Raw genomic sequence first — 16,800 nt, 5'->3', positions numbered from 1 at the left:
CCCCCAACAATGTCTATTTGAGAAAATCAATCTTGAAAGCTCCAGTCTGAATTCGTCGATCCCTCTTCTATGTCAATTCACGAGATGTACCTGCCAATACCTGGTCCTGGGAGGCTCTTCTGTTACTATAGACCGCAACTCAAATTCAGTTGAAGTAGTACTTTATGCTTTACATCTCCAGTAGGTCAAGATGTAGCAGAGAGTGACTTGATGGGATCACACAGTCGCAGGCATAAACATCGGCTGCCTTCCACCTAGCCACCCCCTACTACGAGTACGTATCCAGAACCCCGACCGGAGCTGCGGTTCGGAGATCTCGTCCGATATCGCGAGTCGAGCCAGTGTAAAAGAGGCAGAGGACGTTGAAAAAAAAAAGTAATGAATCAATGGGAGTACGAATTCCACAAGAGATTGCCCACAAAAAGAAAACATATGCATAATGCTCACTATCTCCATGTAGCCGTGACCGTCGCTGTAGAGCCCACACATCCCGTGGGAACCGTATACGACCGATTCGGATCACTTTCCCAGGTCAAAGAGCTGGAGCCACTCGTCTCCTTGACGAATTTGTATTGGAACGTCGCGCCCACGGGCAGTGTCACCGTCGTGTACCACAGAGGATTGGAAGACGTATATTTATCCGCTGACAACGCAACAGCATTCGCAGTGTTCCAGCTACCGAGCTGACTGATCGAGCCGACGAGGTAGACGTTCTGTCCATAGGAAGTGGTCACTATCTCCTGGAACAAGACGGGCAGCGCAGTGGCCTGCGTGCAGCTGGTCCCCGTCGCCGTCGCCGTCGCCGTCGTCGTGGTAGTCTTGAGCGTGGTCGCACTGGTCGAGCACGCGGAGCTGCAGAGGGAGCATGCAGAGGTCGCCAGCATAAAGACCCGGGGCAGTCCCGAGGTCATGGATACTGGGATGTTGCCGCTTGAGTCCACGGTGACCGCTGTGCAAGTGTACATTTCCACGAGCTTGGTGCCCGCGGCGTAACCGCTTCCACCGAGGCTCAGGGTGTACGAGCTACCCGAGGCGCCGCGGTTCGAGAGGACGGTGACCACTTGGGAGCCGGCAGATCCCTTTTTCATCGCGATGGTATTGCTATCGGTGTAAAAAGCGTTGTTCTGTATCAAACACGTCAGCTTGAAATCGGCGCACCTGGACAAGCGTTGCATCATCAACGTACCTTTGCAGTGATGTAACCTGTATCCTTGGAGATGGCAAGACTGCGGAGCTTGTTGGTGGAAGAGATAAATTGATACAACTGAGCATTGGTGGAGTATCCGGACAACCAGGTTGCTTCACGATTGGCAGGGTCATTGCCGCCGCTGTAGTGCTGTTCCTGTCCCGCGTACACAATCGGAATGCCGTCAGACAGGAAGATGAACGAAATAACGTTCTTGGCCTGTGAGTAGTCGCCCGTGTACCTTTGATTTGTGCACATGTCAGCTACATTCAGGAAATCCGAACTAAAAGAGAGAGACGCACGAAGCAAACCGCGGGTTGTCATGATTCTCGATAAAGTTACCAAGCAAGGTTGGATCCGCGCAGTCAGATGCAACGGAATTGATCATGCTGGAAAGACTGCTGATACTCCCACTCGATGACTTGAAAGCATTGAGTAGCGGATAGTAACTGGAATTGGTCAGTTCGATTCGGTGGTGAAGATCCGAAGAAGCGGCATACATTGGATAGTTCAAGACACCGTCAAGGTAATTTTGGTAGGGGCAAGTATAAGCTGGGTCCCCACTGAAGACCTCACCAACGCAGTAGACGCCGGCTGCGCTCTGATATCCGGGCCAGAATGATTTTTGGACGTGCTTGACAGTGTCAATGCGAAGACCGTCGACTATTAGATACTCTGTGAGCCTCTTTGCGGAGCGAAGCGATATTGCTCATTGGGCCACCCACTGGAATAATTTGAGACTAGGCTATGCACCCAGTCGTACCATATCGTCTGTACCGAAGACTGAGTTGTATCGAGATCGGGTAGTGAGACTGTGGTATCTCCAAGCCAGCAGTCCTCCACATTTGTTTGATTCGAGTAATCGCTGATTAGACAGTACGGGTGGAAGTATGAGGAGGAGCTGAATGGCTGAAAGACACTATAGTCCACGGTGTTCCCGGCTCCAGCATAGCCCTGCGATTTTTGGAAGAAAGTAAGCATGACCTATTCTGACTGATCTCGCCAGAGGTGTCTCTCACCATGTGGTTTGCTACCACGTCGACCATCAGGTACATGCCCCGGCTGTGAAGGGCCTTTGAAAGTGCCTGAAGATCGGCAGCAGTGCCGTAGTTGGTGTTAACGTTGTATCTGTATAGCCATGTCAGATAAAGCCTTGGCAGGTTGCGAAGAAACATTTACATTTCCTGCTGCCAGTACCCATGGTATGCTTCGCCGTCTCCCGTGTCTTGGGGGAGCTGCTCAGTGACAGGGGTGATCCAGATGGCAGTGAATCCCATCCCCTGGATATAGTCCAGCTTTATTTCACGTCAGTAAGCAGGTGGGCTTGTCCTGAACAGGGGATTTGACAAGCGTACATGGTTTATAATCCCTTGCCAGCTTCCACCACAATACACCTTGAAAACAGCGTTAGCACAAGCGAGCTGAAACGAGGAAGCACTTAAAGAAGGCTTACCCGGTCATTTGTGTTGCAAGAAGCTGTCACCGAATTGTCGGTTCGTCCAAATCGATCTGTCATGAGAAAATAGATCGACTGGCTGCGCCATTGTGCAGCCGTCAGACCAGCAACGGTCTGCGCAAGGAACAGAACTGCCAATCCGAACGCCTTCATTCTCGAGTCTGGGGATTACTTGGATAACGCAGGATAGGTTGCTGTTCCCTATGTTCTTTGGCTACTGTCAATGGCCGAGGAGACGACCGCGTGGTGGTTATATACGCGCGAGGCCCCTTCAAAGATTGTGGTTGACAGGGATTCCCCATACATATGCAAGCCACCCCTTACGGCGCGGACCAGAATTTTCCCCAAAGTGTCCTGTGCAGTTTGGATCTTTCCCCGGCCAGGATGGCCGCCCGCTGCTGAAGACTGCCTATCGGAAATTGTGACCAATCATTGGGAAATTCGTACATGGCAGCCCGATCGCACGGAGAATTATTCCAAGGATTTGGGAGGCACACTTGTTCACTCGCAATGGATCAGAGCGTCGATCCCGCAAGCTCTCGGAGAATGAGGTGGAGTTTGGGGTCATGTCACGCTAGTCAACATGGCCATGCAACCTGTATTGCCGAAAGGTTGATTTTCTATCGCGGTCTATACCCAAGTAAGCATAACGACACGCCGCGAAGCCAGTCCGAGTGGAGGGCCATTGTCTTGATGAACAAGTGTCTGAAATGGCAGCACATGGCAAGCAGCGTATTGACCATGCTGAATCTGTCATGTTTAGCACCTCTCTCACAGCAATGACCCCGCAGTGAAATGAGTTGTGAGCCTTTGCTTCTTCTCTCGAAGAAGGTGAAGGTCGGACCTTAATCTTCTAGTGTCCAGCCACTCGCTCAGGTGACTCGCAAGGGGCGCCTGCAGCATCAACTGGTGCAGAACTGTGGATCGGGTGCGGCTGCCCGAGTACGCAATGCGACGCCCGTGACCCGACACGCTGCCGTCAGCTGCAGATTACCCGGCATTGGAAGGGATCATATTGAAGACTGCCCTCTGTCTGTGCCGCTGAATGGCCGGATGTGCATTTGAATGGTTCAATGCAACACACGTGTTTGCTTTGATGCATACTTTCGCGGGCTGAATACTCTTCCGCCTCCTCGTGTTCAATCGTGGGGAATGAGACCTCATACTCGAACTTTGCGAAATCCTCCACGTGCCTTGACTCCTTGTTTTGGCGTCGGCTTTGAGGGGTTTGACGAATCCCTGTCCAGGGCGTCACTTCCTTGTTCCTTCGTCTCAGGTAGAGCGAGGTTACATCCTCATTCTCTCCAGATCTCGTGGAGATTTGAAGATGATCAGACCTCTGCTTTGCAACCCACATCTTCTCACCGAATTTCGTCAGATTATGTTGAGTTGAGAACATTCTCCGGGTCGTACCTACACTAGAGATTGAACCAAGCTAGAAGCGGCACTTGCTCCGGGGTAGTGCGGGGAAAGACTCTAAAGTTCTGCAGAATGTTCCATTTTGTGGATGCCGCATGTCGGTTGTTGACAATCTGAGTTTGAAAGTACGCCATGATCGGGCTGAAAGGCATGGAAGCTTTGGAAGCGACGACAGAAGCTCATCATAGAGTTTGCTCGGGCTTTCCTCGCCCCATATGCTGTGCTCGGATCAGCGCAGTCGTCACGCGGTCGTAGCAAGGGTCAAGGGCCTGAGGCCGAAGAGCAACAAAGCGTGATGAACGCGTCGGCCGTCAAAGGCCTCATCGAATCATCCCACACACCGAGCAAGATCGGCAGGCCGGACAGGGGACGGGAATTCTGCGGGGCTCCGCGGAATTCAAGAACCACATGTGTTGCACCGAGACTGGGGCCATCTCGGGTAAAAGATTGGGGAATCTATCGCTAACCCTCGGGGGGTGGGGTCGGTGATGCTTAGCAAAGATGAGTTTCATGGCGGGGTAGAATCCGTCTTGAATCGTGAGTGCGCGGGTCCGGCAATTAGGTAGCCACGTCTATCCCTCGCAACCTCAGCAGAGCGAAACTTCCCTTTTAGGAACCGTACTTCATTGATTTCCAGTGCAAATCAGAGTCGCACCGATACGCTGACTAAATACTTTACCGAGCCCTGGCCTGATGGACTAAAATTCTATGGACTGGTGAGTTACTCCCTTCTACAACGGATTGCTAAACGTGACCGGCCAAGACTGGAGAAGACCTACGATCAGATAAACCAGAGGACTGGAGTGTGCCGGCACCACTGCGCAATACTTACTTTGTCATCCCCGTGTTCGGGAGGAGTGGACTCGGATGGGTAATCTGGGATAGCTCCAGTCCTCTAGGGGATACATAAATCTTCATCTCTGCTCAACGAACTGGTATAGTTCATGTGTCATTCTGTGGGTAGTATCAGGTACTGACTCATTAGAGTTTCTACGTTGATGCTGATTCATTATGCTGTTTACGCTGATGCTAATTCGGATAGTCTGCTAAGCTTCCAATCAGCTCTGACGGCTCTGACGGGGGAATTACGCTTGCCCTCTGTGCGCCTACCGGCCGCCGTGGGTAAAGTCAATCCAGGCGTGTGCTCGACGACAGGCTTAAAAGCAAGATATTCGATCCTTTTATGTTCGAGAATAGTCCTTCCTCAATTGTCTTAATCTCATGCACTACCTAGGAAGGATCACAAATGGTATTGTCGCGGATTGTCGACGGTGATTCCCATACGTTGCCACATGCTCTCAACATTCATGTCCTCGCGACCACTGAAGAGGCAAATTGGGTTAGTGTATGATTTCAAACCTTGCCAGGTGTGTCCTGATTGTCCCAACTATCACTCACTCATTCTTTTCCATGATGACAGGGTCGATCTGGCTGTCTGCGGGATTCGGATTGCGGAATATTATGTTGTGTTGCTGCAAAGATCCTATCAGTCAGCGCTGGTTGATCCCAGGGCCTTGGTTTCGTATGAATTGGGCAAACTCTCACCATTCCCAGTGTAATATGGATGGCACCGGGCCCCTTCGCAAACTTCTCTTGCGGTGTTTGTCCCTCGATCAGTGACTGGATGTTCTTAGCAACGACTGCAGCTTGTGCGGCACCAGGTCTCGCTGCTTTTTGCGCCCTCGTGTCGGCGATATCCCCAACAGCAAACATGTTGCCATACTTTTCATCCAAAAATTGCATCGTTGGTCGAACCCGAATAAAGCCATTATCCGGGTTGATCACCGATAGAGACTCAGGTGTGGACGGCTTCAGATCGGCCACCAATTGGTTATTGGGGGTTTGCCCCGTGGCCAGGATGACAAAGTCTGCCGCCACTTTCGAGCCATTGGTAAGTTCCACGTCAAAGGGAGTCCCATCACTGCGGAACCCATCCGCGGGAACTTTCACCCTTGACCCCGTGATGAGTCGAATGCCAAGCTCGTCGAAACGCGCCTGAATTATCTCGTGAAGCCGAGGATGGAATCCTGGCATGACACGGTCTCGCGATTGTATGACCGTCACCTCTTTGTCTGGATAGTACTCTTTCAGATCCGTGGCCATCTGAACGCCCACTGCACCACCTCCAACGATGAGAATAGATTTTGATCGCCTCACTTGATCCTGATGGGACTGCAGATATTCGACAGATGACAGTTTGTCGTCTTTGTCCATGGCAGCGGGCTTTGAGAGTCGCGTTCCGGTAGCAACTACCACGTAGTCGAATGGAACACGCGTGGTTCCCTGCCATTCACGATCCAATTGGATGTATTCAGATCGAACAGATGTGACACGCGCTTGGATGACCGCATGGGCGGTCGGATCCGTTGCGCCCGCAAACAAGCCACTGTATGGAATGAAAGCTTTGTGTTCGTGTTCCGGGACAATGGCGAATCGAGGCTACAAGTCGCGTCAGTGTGGTCCAAATCTTTCAAATTGCTGGTCAGCAGCGGTAGAGACTCACGAATGTGAAAAGATGATGGAAGTGACTGTGTGTCTCTGCCAGAAGGATCTGTTGATGTCGTCAGCGACAGAATGTCTCAGCAGATGTACATGTGTGCAGATGAGAAGCGAGTGTCAGCGTACACGATGTGTTGGTGGGACGATCTTCGCGAGCTCCTGGACGGTGGCCTAATGAGATTTTGTCAGCAACCCGGTCGAGTCTGGTAGCTTGTCAGTCTGGGAATGTTTGAACTCACTCGTCCCACAAAGGAACCGCCGATAACAATGATGTTTCGAAGCGACGAAGCAGGCATTATGCGAGTATAAAGGCCAAAAGCTGGATGAAATCAAAGTCGTTAATCTTCCCTGGCCGGGCTCAGGACACAGGTTCTCCCTTTATAAGAAACGACTAGCACTAGGAATCTCACTCGGTGAGTCGGAATTGACGGGAAGCCGTTATTCCTAAGGTCTGGATACATCCGCTGGTTCGCTAAGTGGGGCCTTGTCCAAAGTCTGGGGCTTATCTGATTAACTCCGAGGCGCTGCTTGCCGAGTTTGGGTAAATGCCGACGACCGGAGAAGTTCACATCCGCCACGGGTTAAACCGACGCTCGACACAAGCCGACTGGACAATGTGCTAGCAATGGAAGTGTCTGCGCGTTACAAACTCGGGTAGGCAATGATTGAAATAGAGCATGACAAAGCCACCACGTCTTACCAAAAAATAAGCTGAATCAACAATTCTGGAATTAATATCGCAATTGATGCTCGCTCACGCTCTACATTGCCCATCTTGGAGTTCGCATTTTGGTCTGTGGTCTGAATATGCAGCTGGTCCAAGCCTCTTCATCTAGATGGCCTTCGGCATCTCGGAAAGTGGGCAGAATGTGCTAGTCCGAGTGGACAACTAGAGGCAACACATACTTCCAGCATGCTCGATCTGAGGTGGAACAGTCCACCTCTCCGAGGTGTAAATACCCCCCGGAAGTCATTCCACCATCATAATTATTACTGAGAACAAGCAAGATCGTCTCCGGTTAATATCTCTCCAAGCGTAACTATCAATTTCGCGTAGAGATGTTTCAAGATTCATCAAGTGACATGACTGCAAGTCAATTATGGTGCATATGCTGTCTGACAAGTCACTCGGCCAATCCAAGTTCAGCCAGAATAGCCTCATTGTGTTGTCCAACCCGCGGCACAGGGCCCATCTGAGGTGCGAATCCGCCTTGTGTTGCTGCTTTTGTCAAGCCTGGTGGTAAAAGTGCCGGAACCACACCAGCAGGAGTGTCGACGTCGACCCAGCGATCACGAGCCTTTAGTTGCGAGTGATTCCACACGCCCTGCAAATCATTGAGGTTTGCGTTCGCGATCGACGCAGCCTCCAAACGTGAGATTGTCTCCGACGCAGTCAGCTTGGAAAACACTTCGCAAATGATTTCCTTCAAAGCATCTCTGTTCTCAGTACGTAGTGTGTTGCTCGAGAATCGAGGATCCGCCGACAGATTATCTTGACGCAGGACATCATGACAGAATGTGATCCACTCCCGCTCATTCTGTATCCCGAGCATAACCTGGCCATCTTTTGTCTCAAAAGGGCCGTAAGGATAGATAGATGCGTGTGAGGCACCCGAGCGCTTTGGACCTGGAGCTCCATCAAAGGTGTAGTACAGTGGAAAGCCCATCCACTCGACCATACTCTCCAGCATTGAAATATCGATGCGGCGTCCCTGTCCGTCCTTTCCTCGTTGGATAATCGCAGATAGAATGTTGCTAAAGGCGTACATTCCTGCGGCAATATCTGCAATCGAAATGGCCACCTTCACCTGCTCTGTACTAGTCCCGGTGACGGACAGCAAGCCCGCTTCACTTTGGATGAGAAGATCGTAAGCCTTTTTGTCACGATATGGCCCATCCTGTCCATAACCCGATATGTCGCAGACAATAATAGAAGAATTTCTTTCCTTCAGCGCTTCGTACGATAGGCCCAGTCGTGCACTGGCACCCGGGGCAAGATTCTGCACGAGCACATCCGCTCGCTCCATAAGCTTCATGAGAACTGCATGATCTTTCTCATCCTTCAAGTCCAATGCCAAACTTTCTTTGGAACGATTCGTCCATACGAAATGTGACGAGAGTCCATTGACGCGAGTGTCGTATTGACGCGCGAAATCGCCCTGTCCGGGTCTTTCAACTTTTATCACACGAGCTCCAAGATCCGCCAGCTGGCGCGTACAAAATGGTGCAGCGATAGCTTGTTCCAAGCTGACAACAGTGATGCCAGCAAGTGGTGGTGCTCTGTTAGGCAGGGTAGAAGTTGCGTTGGAGCGTTGATGAAGCGTGTTGACTCTCCGCGCGGGGCGAGCCAAACACGACGGTCCCGGTCGCCACGGCTGGCTGCGAAGGAATGACGCTTTCATAATGCAATAACTGCTATCAACACCTTCAACGTTATTTATGTGCAGGACAGGTCTCAGTGCAGCCTCGTTGAATGCACAATACCACTCGCGACTTATTTCAATGGCTGGACGGAGTACACGAGTACTTAATGTCGTCCCCTCATCCCCCGCACGGGCCGTCTTGAAGCTCATATTCGGCCATCTTCACAAATCACCGAACATGCGGGGAAGTCGGCTAATCGGTAAGATCCGTTGCCTCGCCGAGGACGTCAAAAGACGAGGAGTTCAAGGACTATCCGCTCGCGTTCGCCATTCTTTTTGTGCGATTATTTCATACCTGCTGTGTACCACCGAGACGTGCGAATCGACCATGTTCCGTCAACCTCTCAGACAATTCTCACGATTACAATGGACGTCCTTTCCCAGCAGAGTATCTCTAGCTGCCGGCAGTCAAGTCTCGACGTTCGAGCCGCGCACCTCAAGCTTTTCAACGTCACGACGACGAGGTATAATGGAAATGACGGGATTCACAGACGAACAGCTTACGGTTCATGAAGCGATCAAACAAATATGTTCGAATTTCCCAAACACATATTGGCAAGAGCGCGACCAGCAAGAAAAAGGATCCAAAGGAATTCCATGCGGCTTTGGCTAGGGATGGGTGGCTGGGAATAGCTCTGCCCGAGGAACTCGGGGGTGCTGGTCTTGGTTGGTCATCACTGGAAGCTGAGGCGGAGTACTTCGGTACAGACGGAGCGCTAACCCATTCTCGCAGGAATTTCTGAAGCAACTATGATGATGCAAACCATCACGCAGTCGGGGGCTGGAATGGCTGGCGCGCAGGCAATCCACGCCAACGTGTACGCGACACAACCCCTTGCGAAATTTGGCACCAAGGAGCAATTGGAAACGACCATACCGAACATTATCAATGGCACATGGAGGACCTGTTTCGGGGTCACAGAACCCAACACGGGGCTCGAAACTCTCAAGTTGAAGACAGTCGCCACCAGAACGGAAAACGGCTATTCAATATCAGGTCAGAAGATCTGGATCACTTGCGCGCAGGTCGCTTCGAAAATGATTCTTCTGGCCAGGACTACACCACTCGAGGAAGTGAAAAAGTCCAGTGAAGGGTTATCGCTGTTCTGCATTGATCTTGAACGCAATCAGCCGGGTCTGGAAATGCGCAAAATCAAGAAAATGGGTGGCCGGGCAGTTGACGCTAACGAAGTGTTCTTCGATAACTACACAATTCCCGCTGAAACACTTATAGGCGAAGAAAGTCAGGGCTTCAAAATCATTCTGCATGGAATGAATGCTGAGCGCTGTCTATTGGCGGGAGAGGCCCTTGGTCTGGGTTATGCAGCTCTCGAAAAGGCAGCACAGTATGCCAAAGAACGTATCGTCTTTGGCCGGCCGATCGGACAGAATCAAGGCGTTGCCCATCCGCTTGCAGACGCTTACATGAAGCTGGAGGCAGCCAAGCTCGCTACTTACCATGCAGCTCGCCTGTACGATTCCAACGACGACTCAGTACCCTTCCATGCAGTTGGGGTTGCTTGCAACAGCGCCAAGTATCTAGCTGCCGAAGCTGCATTCACTGCATGTGAGCGTGCCGTCTTGACGCATGGAGGCATGGGGTACGCGATGGAGTATGATGTGGAACGATATTTGCGTGAATGTTTCGTTCCCAGAATTGCCCCGGTCAGCCGAGAGATGATTCTCAATTACGTGAGTGAAAAGGTACTTGAGTTGCCTCGGAGTTATTAAGGAAGCCAGGCGATGCAGTCTTTCGAGTTAATACTGCAGCCATGGCCCTGGGGCGTTCAACTGTTGCAGCAGCTTGACATTTACACTGTGCCCAAATCAATTCTTTCTCGATGAAGAAGGAAGCTCCCATGGTCACATTTGGCATGCAGACTTGATTGTCGTCGGTGCAGATAACCGAAACCGTAGATCAGCCTTAATGATGTGACGACTGACGACAGAGTGAGGTTCAATCTTAGGAACTTTGCCTTTCGAGGATAATTTGGTGTGTGATCTCCCCAATATATGAGCGTGCATCACAAATTATAAATCGATGGAAGGCTTCTTCGATCCCCATTCTGCCAGCATGTTAGAATATGACAGATTGCATTGGTCTTCAGAGGCTATGATTTGGCGCTGCTTCGCGACATAGACCTTCATCAGATCAATAATATCTGCCCGTCGACCTATAGACTCCCAAACACGTGCGAGATGGACCAGACTCCCTAGTGTAGAAGGGTGATCTTCGCAGAGCCTGACCTTGCGGAACTTCATCACCTTTGTTGCAAGCTTCTCGGCTCAAACCGTCGTTCTGAGCGCTTGTGCATCGACTCGATAATGGACATGCCCGTGAGCACATCCGCATCAGGGTGACTCTCGCCGAGCCTGAAGTTGATATCATTCATCGCTAGCTTTCTATCGGCCACCTGCAGTCGCCTACTAGTGACTGGACGCTCATTGACTCGACCTTGATAGGACTCTACATGTACCGACCAAATACCGTCGTAAAATGGCACATGAATCTCCATACCATATACCTAGGTCTGACTTTCCAGTCGAAAGTTTTGACTTAGTAGAGTTTTCATGATCATGTTGAAAAATGTTGACCTGTCAAACCGCTTTAGATGGATTACGGGTGTATCCGTAGACGGTCATCGCTCAATGCGGCGTTATGCGTCAGGAATTTCCATCTATCCCTTGCGAGCTGGAGCTTTCCTCTGACTGATCGGTTAGACTCGCGCCACAAGATCGCGTCCTTTACTCATGCTTCTTCATGATGACTACCCTGATCTTAAGTGAATGGTAAACTCACGGAGAGATACTGTACTGAAAGCAAACCTGACGTTGACCTAGGTACACAAGCGGCTTCGTCCGGATATCACATATCGAGGAGGTCCGGTACAATGCATTCTTTTCAAAGACTCCTAACTCAGTGCGATGTTCAAACATACAGCCAGGCCACCAGCTATGTTCTAAATGAAGTCATCCTCCTCATATGATAGGTCCATACCCATTCCAACCCGAAACGCCACACAAGTTTGCGTGCAGAAGAGCCACTGTGCTGGGCTGTGAGGATTGCACAGAGCCACAGACTAGGGGATCAAAAAAGCCCTTCGAAGGTCAACCATGGGTAGATTTATTCAGCAGTGCAAGAGCACTGTGGGCGCAGTCGACTCTCCCACCTCGAGACCAGGGTGAATGACCGGAAAGGGATACGATGATAGTACTATGATTGTGTGCCGGTAGGTACCAGGTCCATTGCTGACGGCGCTGCATGTGATCGGACGAAACCGACATCCGTGTCGGGCTCGTTTGTGCTGCAGGTGGGAAAAGGGATGACTCATCCACGTCACCGTCACGCGGGCATAGTAATCTCACTGTGGCAGGGCAAGCAGCTAGGTACCCGGTGCAGCCGCGGACTTCTTCGTTCTTGAGTCAAAGGCGACAATGCTGTACACTAGACAGTACTGGTACGAAGCCTCATATGCAACATTTTCACTTCACGTTCTGTCTGATGCCAGAATTCAATGGATCAGGAACTGTGCATGTACCAGATTAGGCTGCCGGGATTTGGTCGCCTCCCGTTGGTTGCATCTGCGAGTGGTACCTGACGGAAGCATCGCCCTTCAGCCACCAGGCATTGCGCGTCGGAAAGCTTCTGATTGGGATCATCCCTCGTTCAGCAGGTCTCCTCCTTAGGAAGGAGTGATGCTGGTTGACCAGTCGGATCGTGGTATCTGTAGCCTTCAGCGTCATATGTAGGAGCTGACCGAGGTAAGGTTTAAGTCATCGCGGACCTGGGCTCAGGCACGCTGGTCGCGATCGGCCTAATGCGTGGTTATAGACTGGTCGAGGGCCCGCTAACGGGGGTCTTTGCCACAATCTCATTGATCATCGAATTGGACTTGGGCCTATTGCGTACTTGGACAGTCTTGCGATTTTGACTTTACTTTTCTGAGGGACCCAGGATCCATTTTTAGAAAGAAAGCTCGGCGATCGTCTTACTAGGCGAGCTTGTCCTGCATACCCTGCAGGCCTACACTCTACACCCTGCACACTAGTGACTTTACAGTGAATGGATGTACCGGGTACATTGTACACTCCTAAAATCATGCAATGGAATGATATCCCAAATCGGCGAGCCAACGCTTTGGAGATTCTCCTTATAAGACAACCTGGGGCGCCTGGAGGGTCCCATAGCCCTTGCTCTTCACGATTCATCGCATGCCCTACCGCATACCTCACGGCTCACCATTTTCATTATCACTGAGAGATATTCAAATAAGCAGGATCAATAGACATCAACCATCTGCTTCTCACAAGAGGTCGATTGTATAAGCCTCGTACCCTACTATCCAACACGCCACTCATCATGCCTTCCTCAAGTTCCGCCAGTTCTCGCAGTGGCTCCCTGCAGTCATCGGCAGGCTCCAACAATGTCATCCAGAGCAAAGCCGATCCCAATGCGGCTTTGTATGAGGCACAGCCTAGTGAGTGTCCCCAGGTATCCAGAAGAAATAAGCAAAAAGTCTCCTGGTGCATCCATTCTCACCTACTATGCATCACACTTTACCGCTTTGGGAATGCGACTAATACTTCGACCTCTATAGTGGCTGTCAGCGCAGACATGGGCAACCGTGACGTCTTTTCTTTAAGAAGCATGCAACACAAGGATCGTGAGGGGAAAGTCATCGGTTCGTTCTGTGTCCAAACTCCAATGGTCTCATGCTAGAAGAGAGGATGCGAACAATATACTAACACGTCTATAGCCGACCCCGATCTCTCCAACCCAACTCGTCCCCGCTTCGAGCGCCCATTAGACACTATCCGAGGATTCGAAGCCGCGATCGAGTCAACACGGAAGCAAAATCGCATGTGAGACGGTTTGCACCAGTCCAGACTCCTAACTGGATTCGTACGACAGAAAGAGATACGATAGAAAGACAACGATAGCGATTTGAAATTTCCTTGGTCCTTTTTGGGTGTTCTCAGGTAACAATATGGGACGATTGGTGTGTACGTTAATGCTATTTGCCTAGTTCGCCGACGACGTACGAGGAATATGGACAACATTAGCCTTCTAGAGCCCTCAGTCCCAGGTATTTGTGTGTGTAGAGACTTCTATCAGTTCCCATCGCCCGGGCACTAATTCTAGATCTTTCCTGACCCACATACGCAGGGTCCTCGAGCCATCGCACATAATCTGGAAGCTTGGCACGTTTAATCATCTCGACGCGACCTGAATCTTCAGGGCCAAATGCGCATAGCAGATGATGACAGGTTGCAAAGCCGACCGGGCCGACCGTGTGACACATGGACATTCACATCATAGTAGTCGGTCCGCAGAGAGCTAATTTTGTTGAGACTCACTTTCTGGTTCGTACACTGCACAGTGCACGCCACAGTGCAAGTAGGCCGCAAGAGGCCGGAACTGAAGATTCTCCGAGTACTTCCCGAGTAAGGCCGCTGCTTGCCGATGTACAGGACGCTTAGATGATCATGGGCCCCATCTAACGCGTCAGCTCCCACGCGTTGAATCGATGTACTCTGGCGATCGGCTCTTGTCCATGTATCTTGAATGTCGATGACAATTTTCATGCAACAGACTTATGTCCACCGAATCATCGCCTCTTTTCAAATCTAAGGTTCTCAAGCGTGACATCACAGGAGCCTCAGGTGTAGCGCGTCCTCGATAGGTACCGGCATATGCAGCACGAGGACTCTTTCCGAAAACGCTCAAATCGCAAGTCTCAGCACGTTGACATACCGTCTTTGCCAACTTTAGCTTGGCCAGAACCCCCTCAAGAACCAAATTCAACAATTGAGCAAGATGACTCTCAACCAAGACATGTAGACATGGCCACTTCTCGCGTCGCATTCAAATCCCGTTGGAGACTGACAATCTTGTCTGTCCTCCAGTGCAGACACACAGTCAGCGCCCAGAGGTAATCGGAGATACCCATGGCCATCTTCGACCGCCATGAATATCACTTTCGCAGCCTTTTCGGGATCACCCCTGACCGTGTCGAGAAACTTTTCACTCTTTGACCGACATATCAACCATCTGCTGGACACTGGTTCCTTGATAGTCTTCACTGTAACCTCCGCTCTTCTGATACTTGGAAAGGATGACAATTCGGGACGCAAAAGATGTGCCAAATGCACCCGGCGCCACGATCAATACTCGAATTCCAAACTTTTGGACCTCATGGGATAGTGATTCATGAATCGCTTCGATTGCAAATTTGCTGGCTGAGTAGGTACCTCGACCTGGTCTTGCGATGAACCTATTGTTTGAAGCAAATAAAAAAAAATTTGGAAATATATTATCGCAGGTCGATCAACATGCCGGACCGAGTGATGCTTACCCAGCGTCACTACTGATAAGCACAACTTCCCCTGCTCGCCTCTGGCGCATTTGAGGAAGAATGGTCCGAACGACACGGAGGGGTGCGTAAACATTGACCTCCTTTTGAGAGCGCACTTCCTCCTCGCTAGGCATAGTTAGGAAAGCCCCCCGAATGAGGTCTCACGCGTTTGTCCAGTCAGATTTAGACTGTGTGCTTTGCAAGAATCACCTTGTATCTTCTACGCCCCCGATGAATGCAAAGCCTGCGTTATTCACCAAGACATCGACTCCAGTTCTCTGCGCTAGCTGCAGCGCCCCGTCATAAGCGTCGGGCTGCCCGGGATCCAGTGTGATCCAAATACCGCCGCTCTGCTCAAAGCCAGGAAATCGCTGTCTAGCCCTCCCCATCCCACGAGTTGTGCCAAGGACCGAATGGCCTTGTTTCAAGACGTGGCTGGCGAGAGACTTGCTTATGTCCTGTAAATTCTTCGGAAAGGCTAGATAAATATTCAGAGAGACTCCTTCGAGACGGAAATTGAGCTGTGTTTGTCAAAACGCCATGAGGGTCGCGTTGATAATCAGATGAAGGTGGTTAAAGCCGTGAGACGGACTCAAGAGTGTTATACCCGTCTCAGATCCGGCAATCGTAGGCCTGAATGTCTCAAAACATGAGTTCGTCACCTGACTAAGTGGATAGATCAATCTCATCTTCATTGCGACTTGTCATTCAGTATCTTAACAAGCAAGTAAGGCATCGATTCGTATCTGCTGCATAACATAAGCTCGATGGAAAGCACCCAGCTGACAGAAGATCCATGAATGAATTCCTTCGCCGGCCAGGATCAAAGCACAAAAAGCACATCTTCCTCGTCCCCAGTTACGGCTTACAGGCGCAACTAGTCGAGACGGTCAATCTTGATCAGTAACTCGCCGGTGGAAGCAAATCTGCCTTGGCTGCACCTTTAGTTCTTGCTATTGCCGCTGTCATCGTCTCCGTTGTTGGAGTAGTAGTAGGTATTGTCACTAAGGTAGGCCGTATCAGCATAAACTCCAAGTTGGCAGTGTGCAGGGACTTGAGACTCACGAGTTGGCGGGAGTGTACCAGGCTTCGCCCTTGCCATTGTTGTAGTAAGTGCTTTCGTCAGAGTTCTTGTAGTAGTACGATCCATTCCTGGTTGTAAGTGAAGTGAGCATGATCTGGCGTCGTCTCCGAGTATAATCCAAACAACCAGCAAAAGGACGATACGCACTGGTTGGAATAGTGATAGCCACTCTGACCAGAGTCGTAATCACGGCTACAATAGTGGTTACCCTGACAGGTAGAAAAATGTCAGCTCCGAGATTGCGGCGGTCATAGTTGCTTGCGTGGTCCCACCTGGCTGTTGGTGCCCGAGTTCTTGTAGGTGTATCTGTTGCGCTTGTTGTCGGTTGGCATCGTGTCTAGAGGTGGGTTGTTTTTAAAAGACGTGAACAAATGCTG

The 16,800-nt window shown here is 50.7% G+C and overlaps 8 protein-coding genes across 8 annotated transcripts; 2 read left to right on the top strand and 6 right to left on the bottom strand.

The window, feature by feature from the left end:
• Positions 1-446: 446 nt before the first annotated feature.
• On the bottom strand, positions 447-2,795 carry N7539_003326 (putative alpha-amylase; the record flags this gene model as incomplete). The annotated part of the gene is made up of 9 exons (XM_056932928.1): positions 447-1,124; positions 1,187-1,427; positions 1,489-1,635; positions 1,687-1,849; positions 1,912-2,140; positions 2,206-2,314; positions 2,366-2,481; positions 2,542-2,580; positions 2,640-2,795. 9 exons carry the CDS (start codon positions 2,793-2,795, stop codon positions 447-449), a joined length of 1,878 nt encoding a protein of 625 aa, XP_056792887.1.
• Positions 2,796-3,632: 837 nt separating this feature from the next.
• N7539_003325 (uncharacterized protein) lies at positions 3,633-4,041 on the bottom strand (the record flags this gene model as incomplete). Its single annotated transcript, XM_056932927.1, has 2 exons — positions 3,633-3,671; positions 3,727-4,041. 2 exons carry the CDS (start codon positions 4,039-4,041, stop codon positions 3,633-3,635), a joined length of 354 nt encoding a protein of 117 aa, XP_056792886.1.
• A 1,260-nt stretch (positions 4,042-5,301) lies between these two features.
• Positions 5,302-6,856, bottom strand: N7539_003324 (NAD(P)/FAD-dependent oxidoreductase; the record flags this gene model as incomplete). The annotated part of the gene is made up of 6 exons (XM_056932926.1): positions 5,302-5,383; positions 5,460-5,533; positions 5,607-6,500; positions 6,565-6,612; positions 6,687-6,731; positions 6,800-6,856. The coding sequence occupies 6 exons, from the start codon at positions 6,854-6,856 to the stop codon at positions 5,302-5,304; spliced, it is 1,200 nt and encodes a 399-aa protein (XP_056792885.1).
• An 828-nt stretch (positions 6,857-7,684) lies between these two features.
• N7539_003323 (CaiB/BaiF CoA transferase family protein) lies at positions 7,685-8,962 on the bottom strand (the record flags this gene model as incomplete). Its single annotated transcript, XM_056932925.1, has 1 exon — positions 7,685-8,962. The coding sequence occupies one exon, from the start codon at positions 8,960-8,962 to the stop codon at positions 7,685-7,687; it is 1,278 nt and encodes a 425-aa protein (XP_056792884.1).
• Positions 8,963-9,349: 387 nt separating this feature from the next.
• On the top strand, positions 9,350-10,714 carry N7539_003322 (acyl-CoA dehydrogenase family protein; the record flags this gene model as incomplete). Its single annotated transcript, XM_056932924.1, has 3 exons — positions 9,350-9,433; positions 9,475-9,649; positions 9,717-10,714. 3 exons carry the CDS (start codon positions 9,350-9,352, stop codon positions 10,712-10,714), a joined length of 1,257 nt encoding a protein of 418 aa, XP_056792883.1.
• A 2,629-nt stretch (positions 10,715-13,343) lies between these two features.
• Positions 13,344-13,850, top strand: N7539_003321 (DUF2406 domain-containing protein; the record flags this gene model as incomplete). The annotated part of the gene is made up of 3 exons (XM_056932923.1): positions 13,344-13,461; positions 13,582-13,665; positions 13,741-13,850. The coding sequence occupies 3 exons, from the start codon at positions 13,344-13,346 to the stop codon at positions 13,848-13,850; spliced, it is 312 nt and encodes a 103-aa protein (XP_056792882.1).
• A 1,158-nt stretch (positions 13,851-15,008) lies between these two features.
• Positions 15,009-15,728, bottom strand: N7539_003320 (uncharacterized protein; the record flags this gene model as incomplete). Its single annotated transcript, XM_056932922.1, has 3 exons — positions 15,009-15,258; positions 15,340-15,465; positions 15,550-15,728. 3 exons carry the CDS (start codon positions 15,726-15,728, stop codon positions 15,009-15,011), a joined length of 555 nt encoding a protein of 184 aa, XP_056792881.1.
• A 554-nt stretch (positions 15,729-16,282) lies between these two features.
• N7539_003319 (uncharacterized protein) lies at positions 16,283-16,755 on the bottom strand (the record flags this gene model as incomplete). The annotated part of the gene is made up of 4 exons (XM_056932921.1): positions 16,283-16,343; positions 16,405-16,491; positions 16,571-16,632; positions 16,696-16,755. The coding sequence occupies 4 exons, from the start codon at positions 16,753-16,755 to the stop codon at positions 16,283-16,285; spliced, it is 270 nt and encodes an 89-aa protein (XP_056792880.1).
• Positions 16,756-16,800: the final 45 nt, after the last annotated feature.

The sequence above is a fragment of the Penicillium diatomitis genome, assembly GCF_028827545.1.
Source record: "Penicillium diatomitis strain IBT 30728 chromosome Unknown utg000003l_segment0_segment0, whole genome shotgun sequence".
In the NCBI taxonomy this organism is placed as follows: domain Eukaryota; kingdom Fungi; phylum Ascomycota; class Eurotiomycetes; order Eurotiales; family Aspergillaceae; genus Penicillium; species Penicillium diatomitis.
This window is presented reverse-complemented; position numbering and strand designations above follow the sequence as displayed.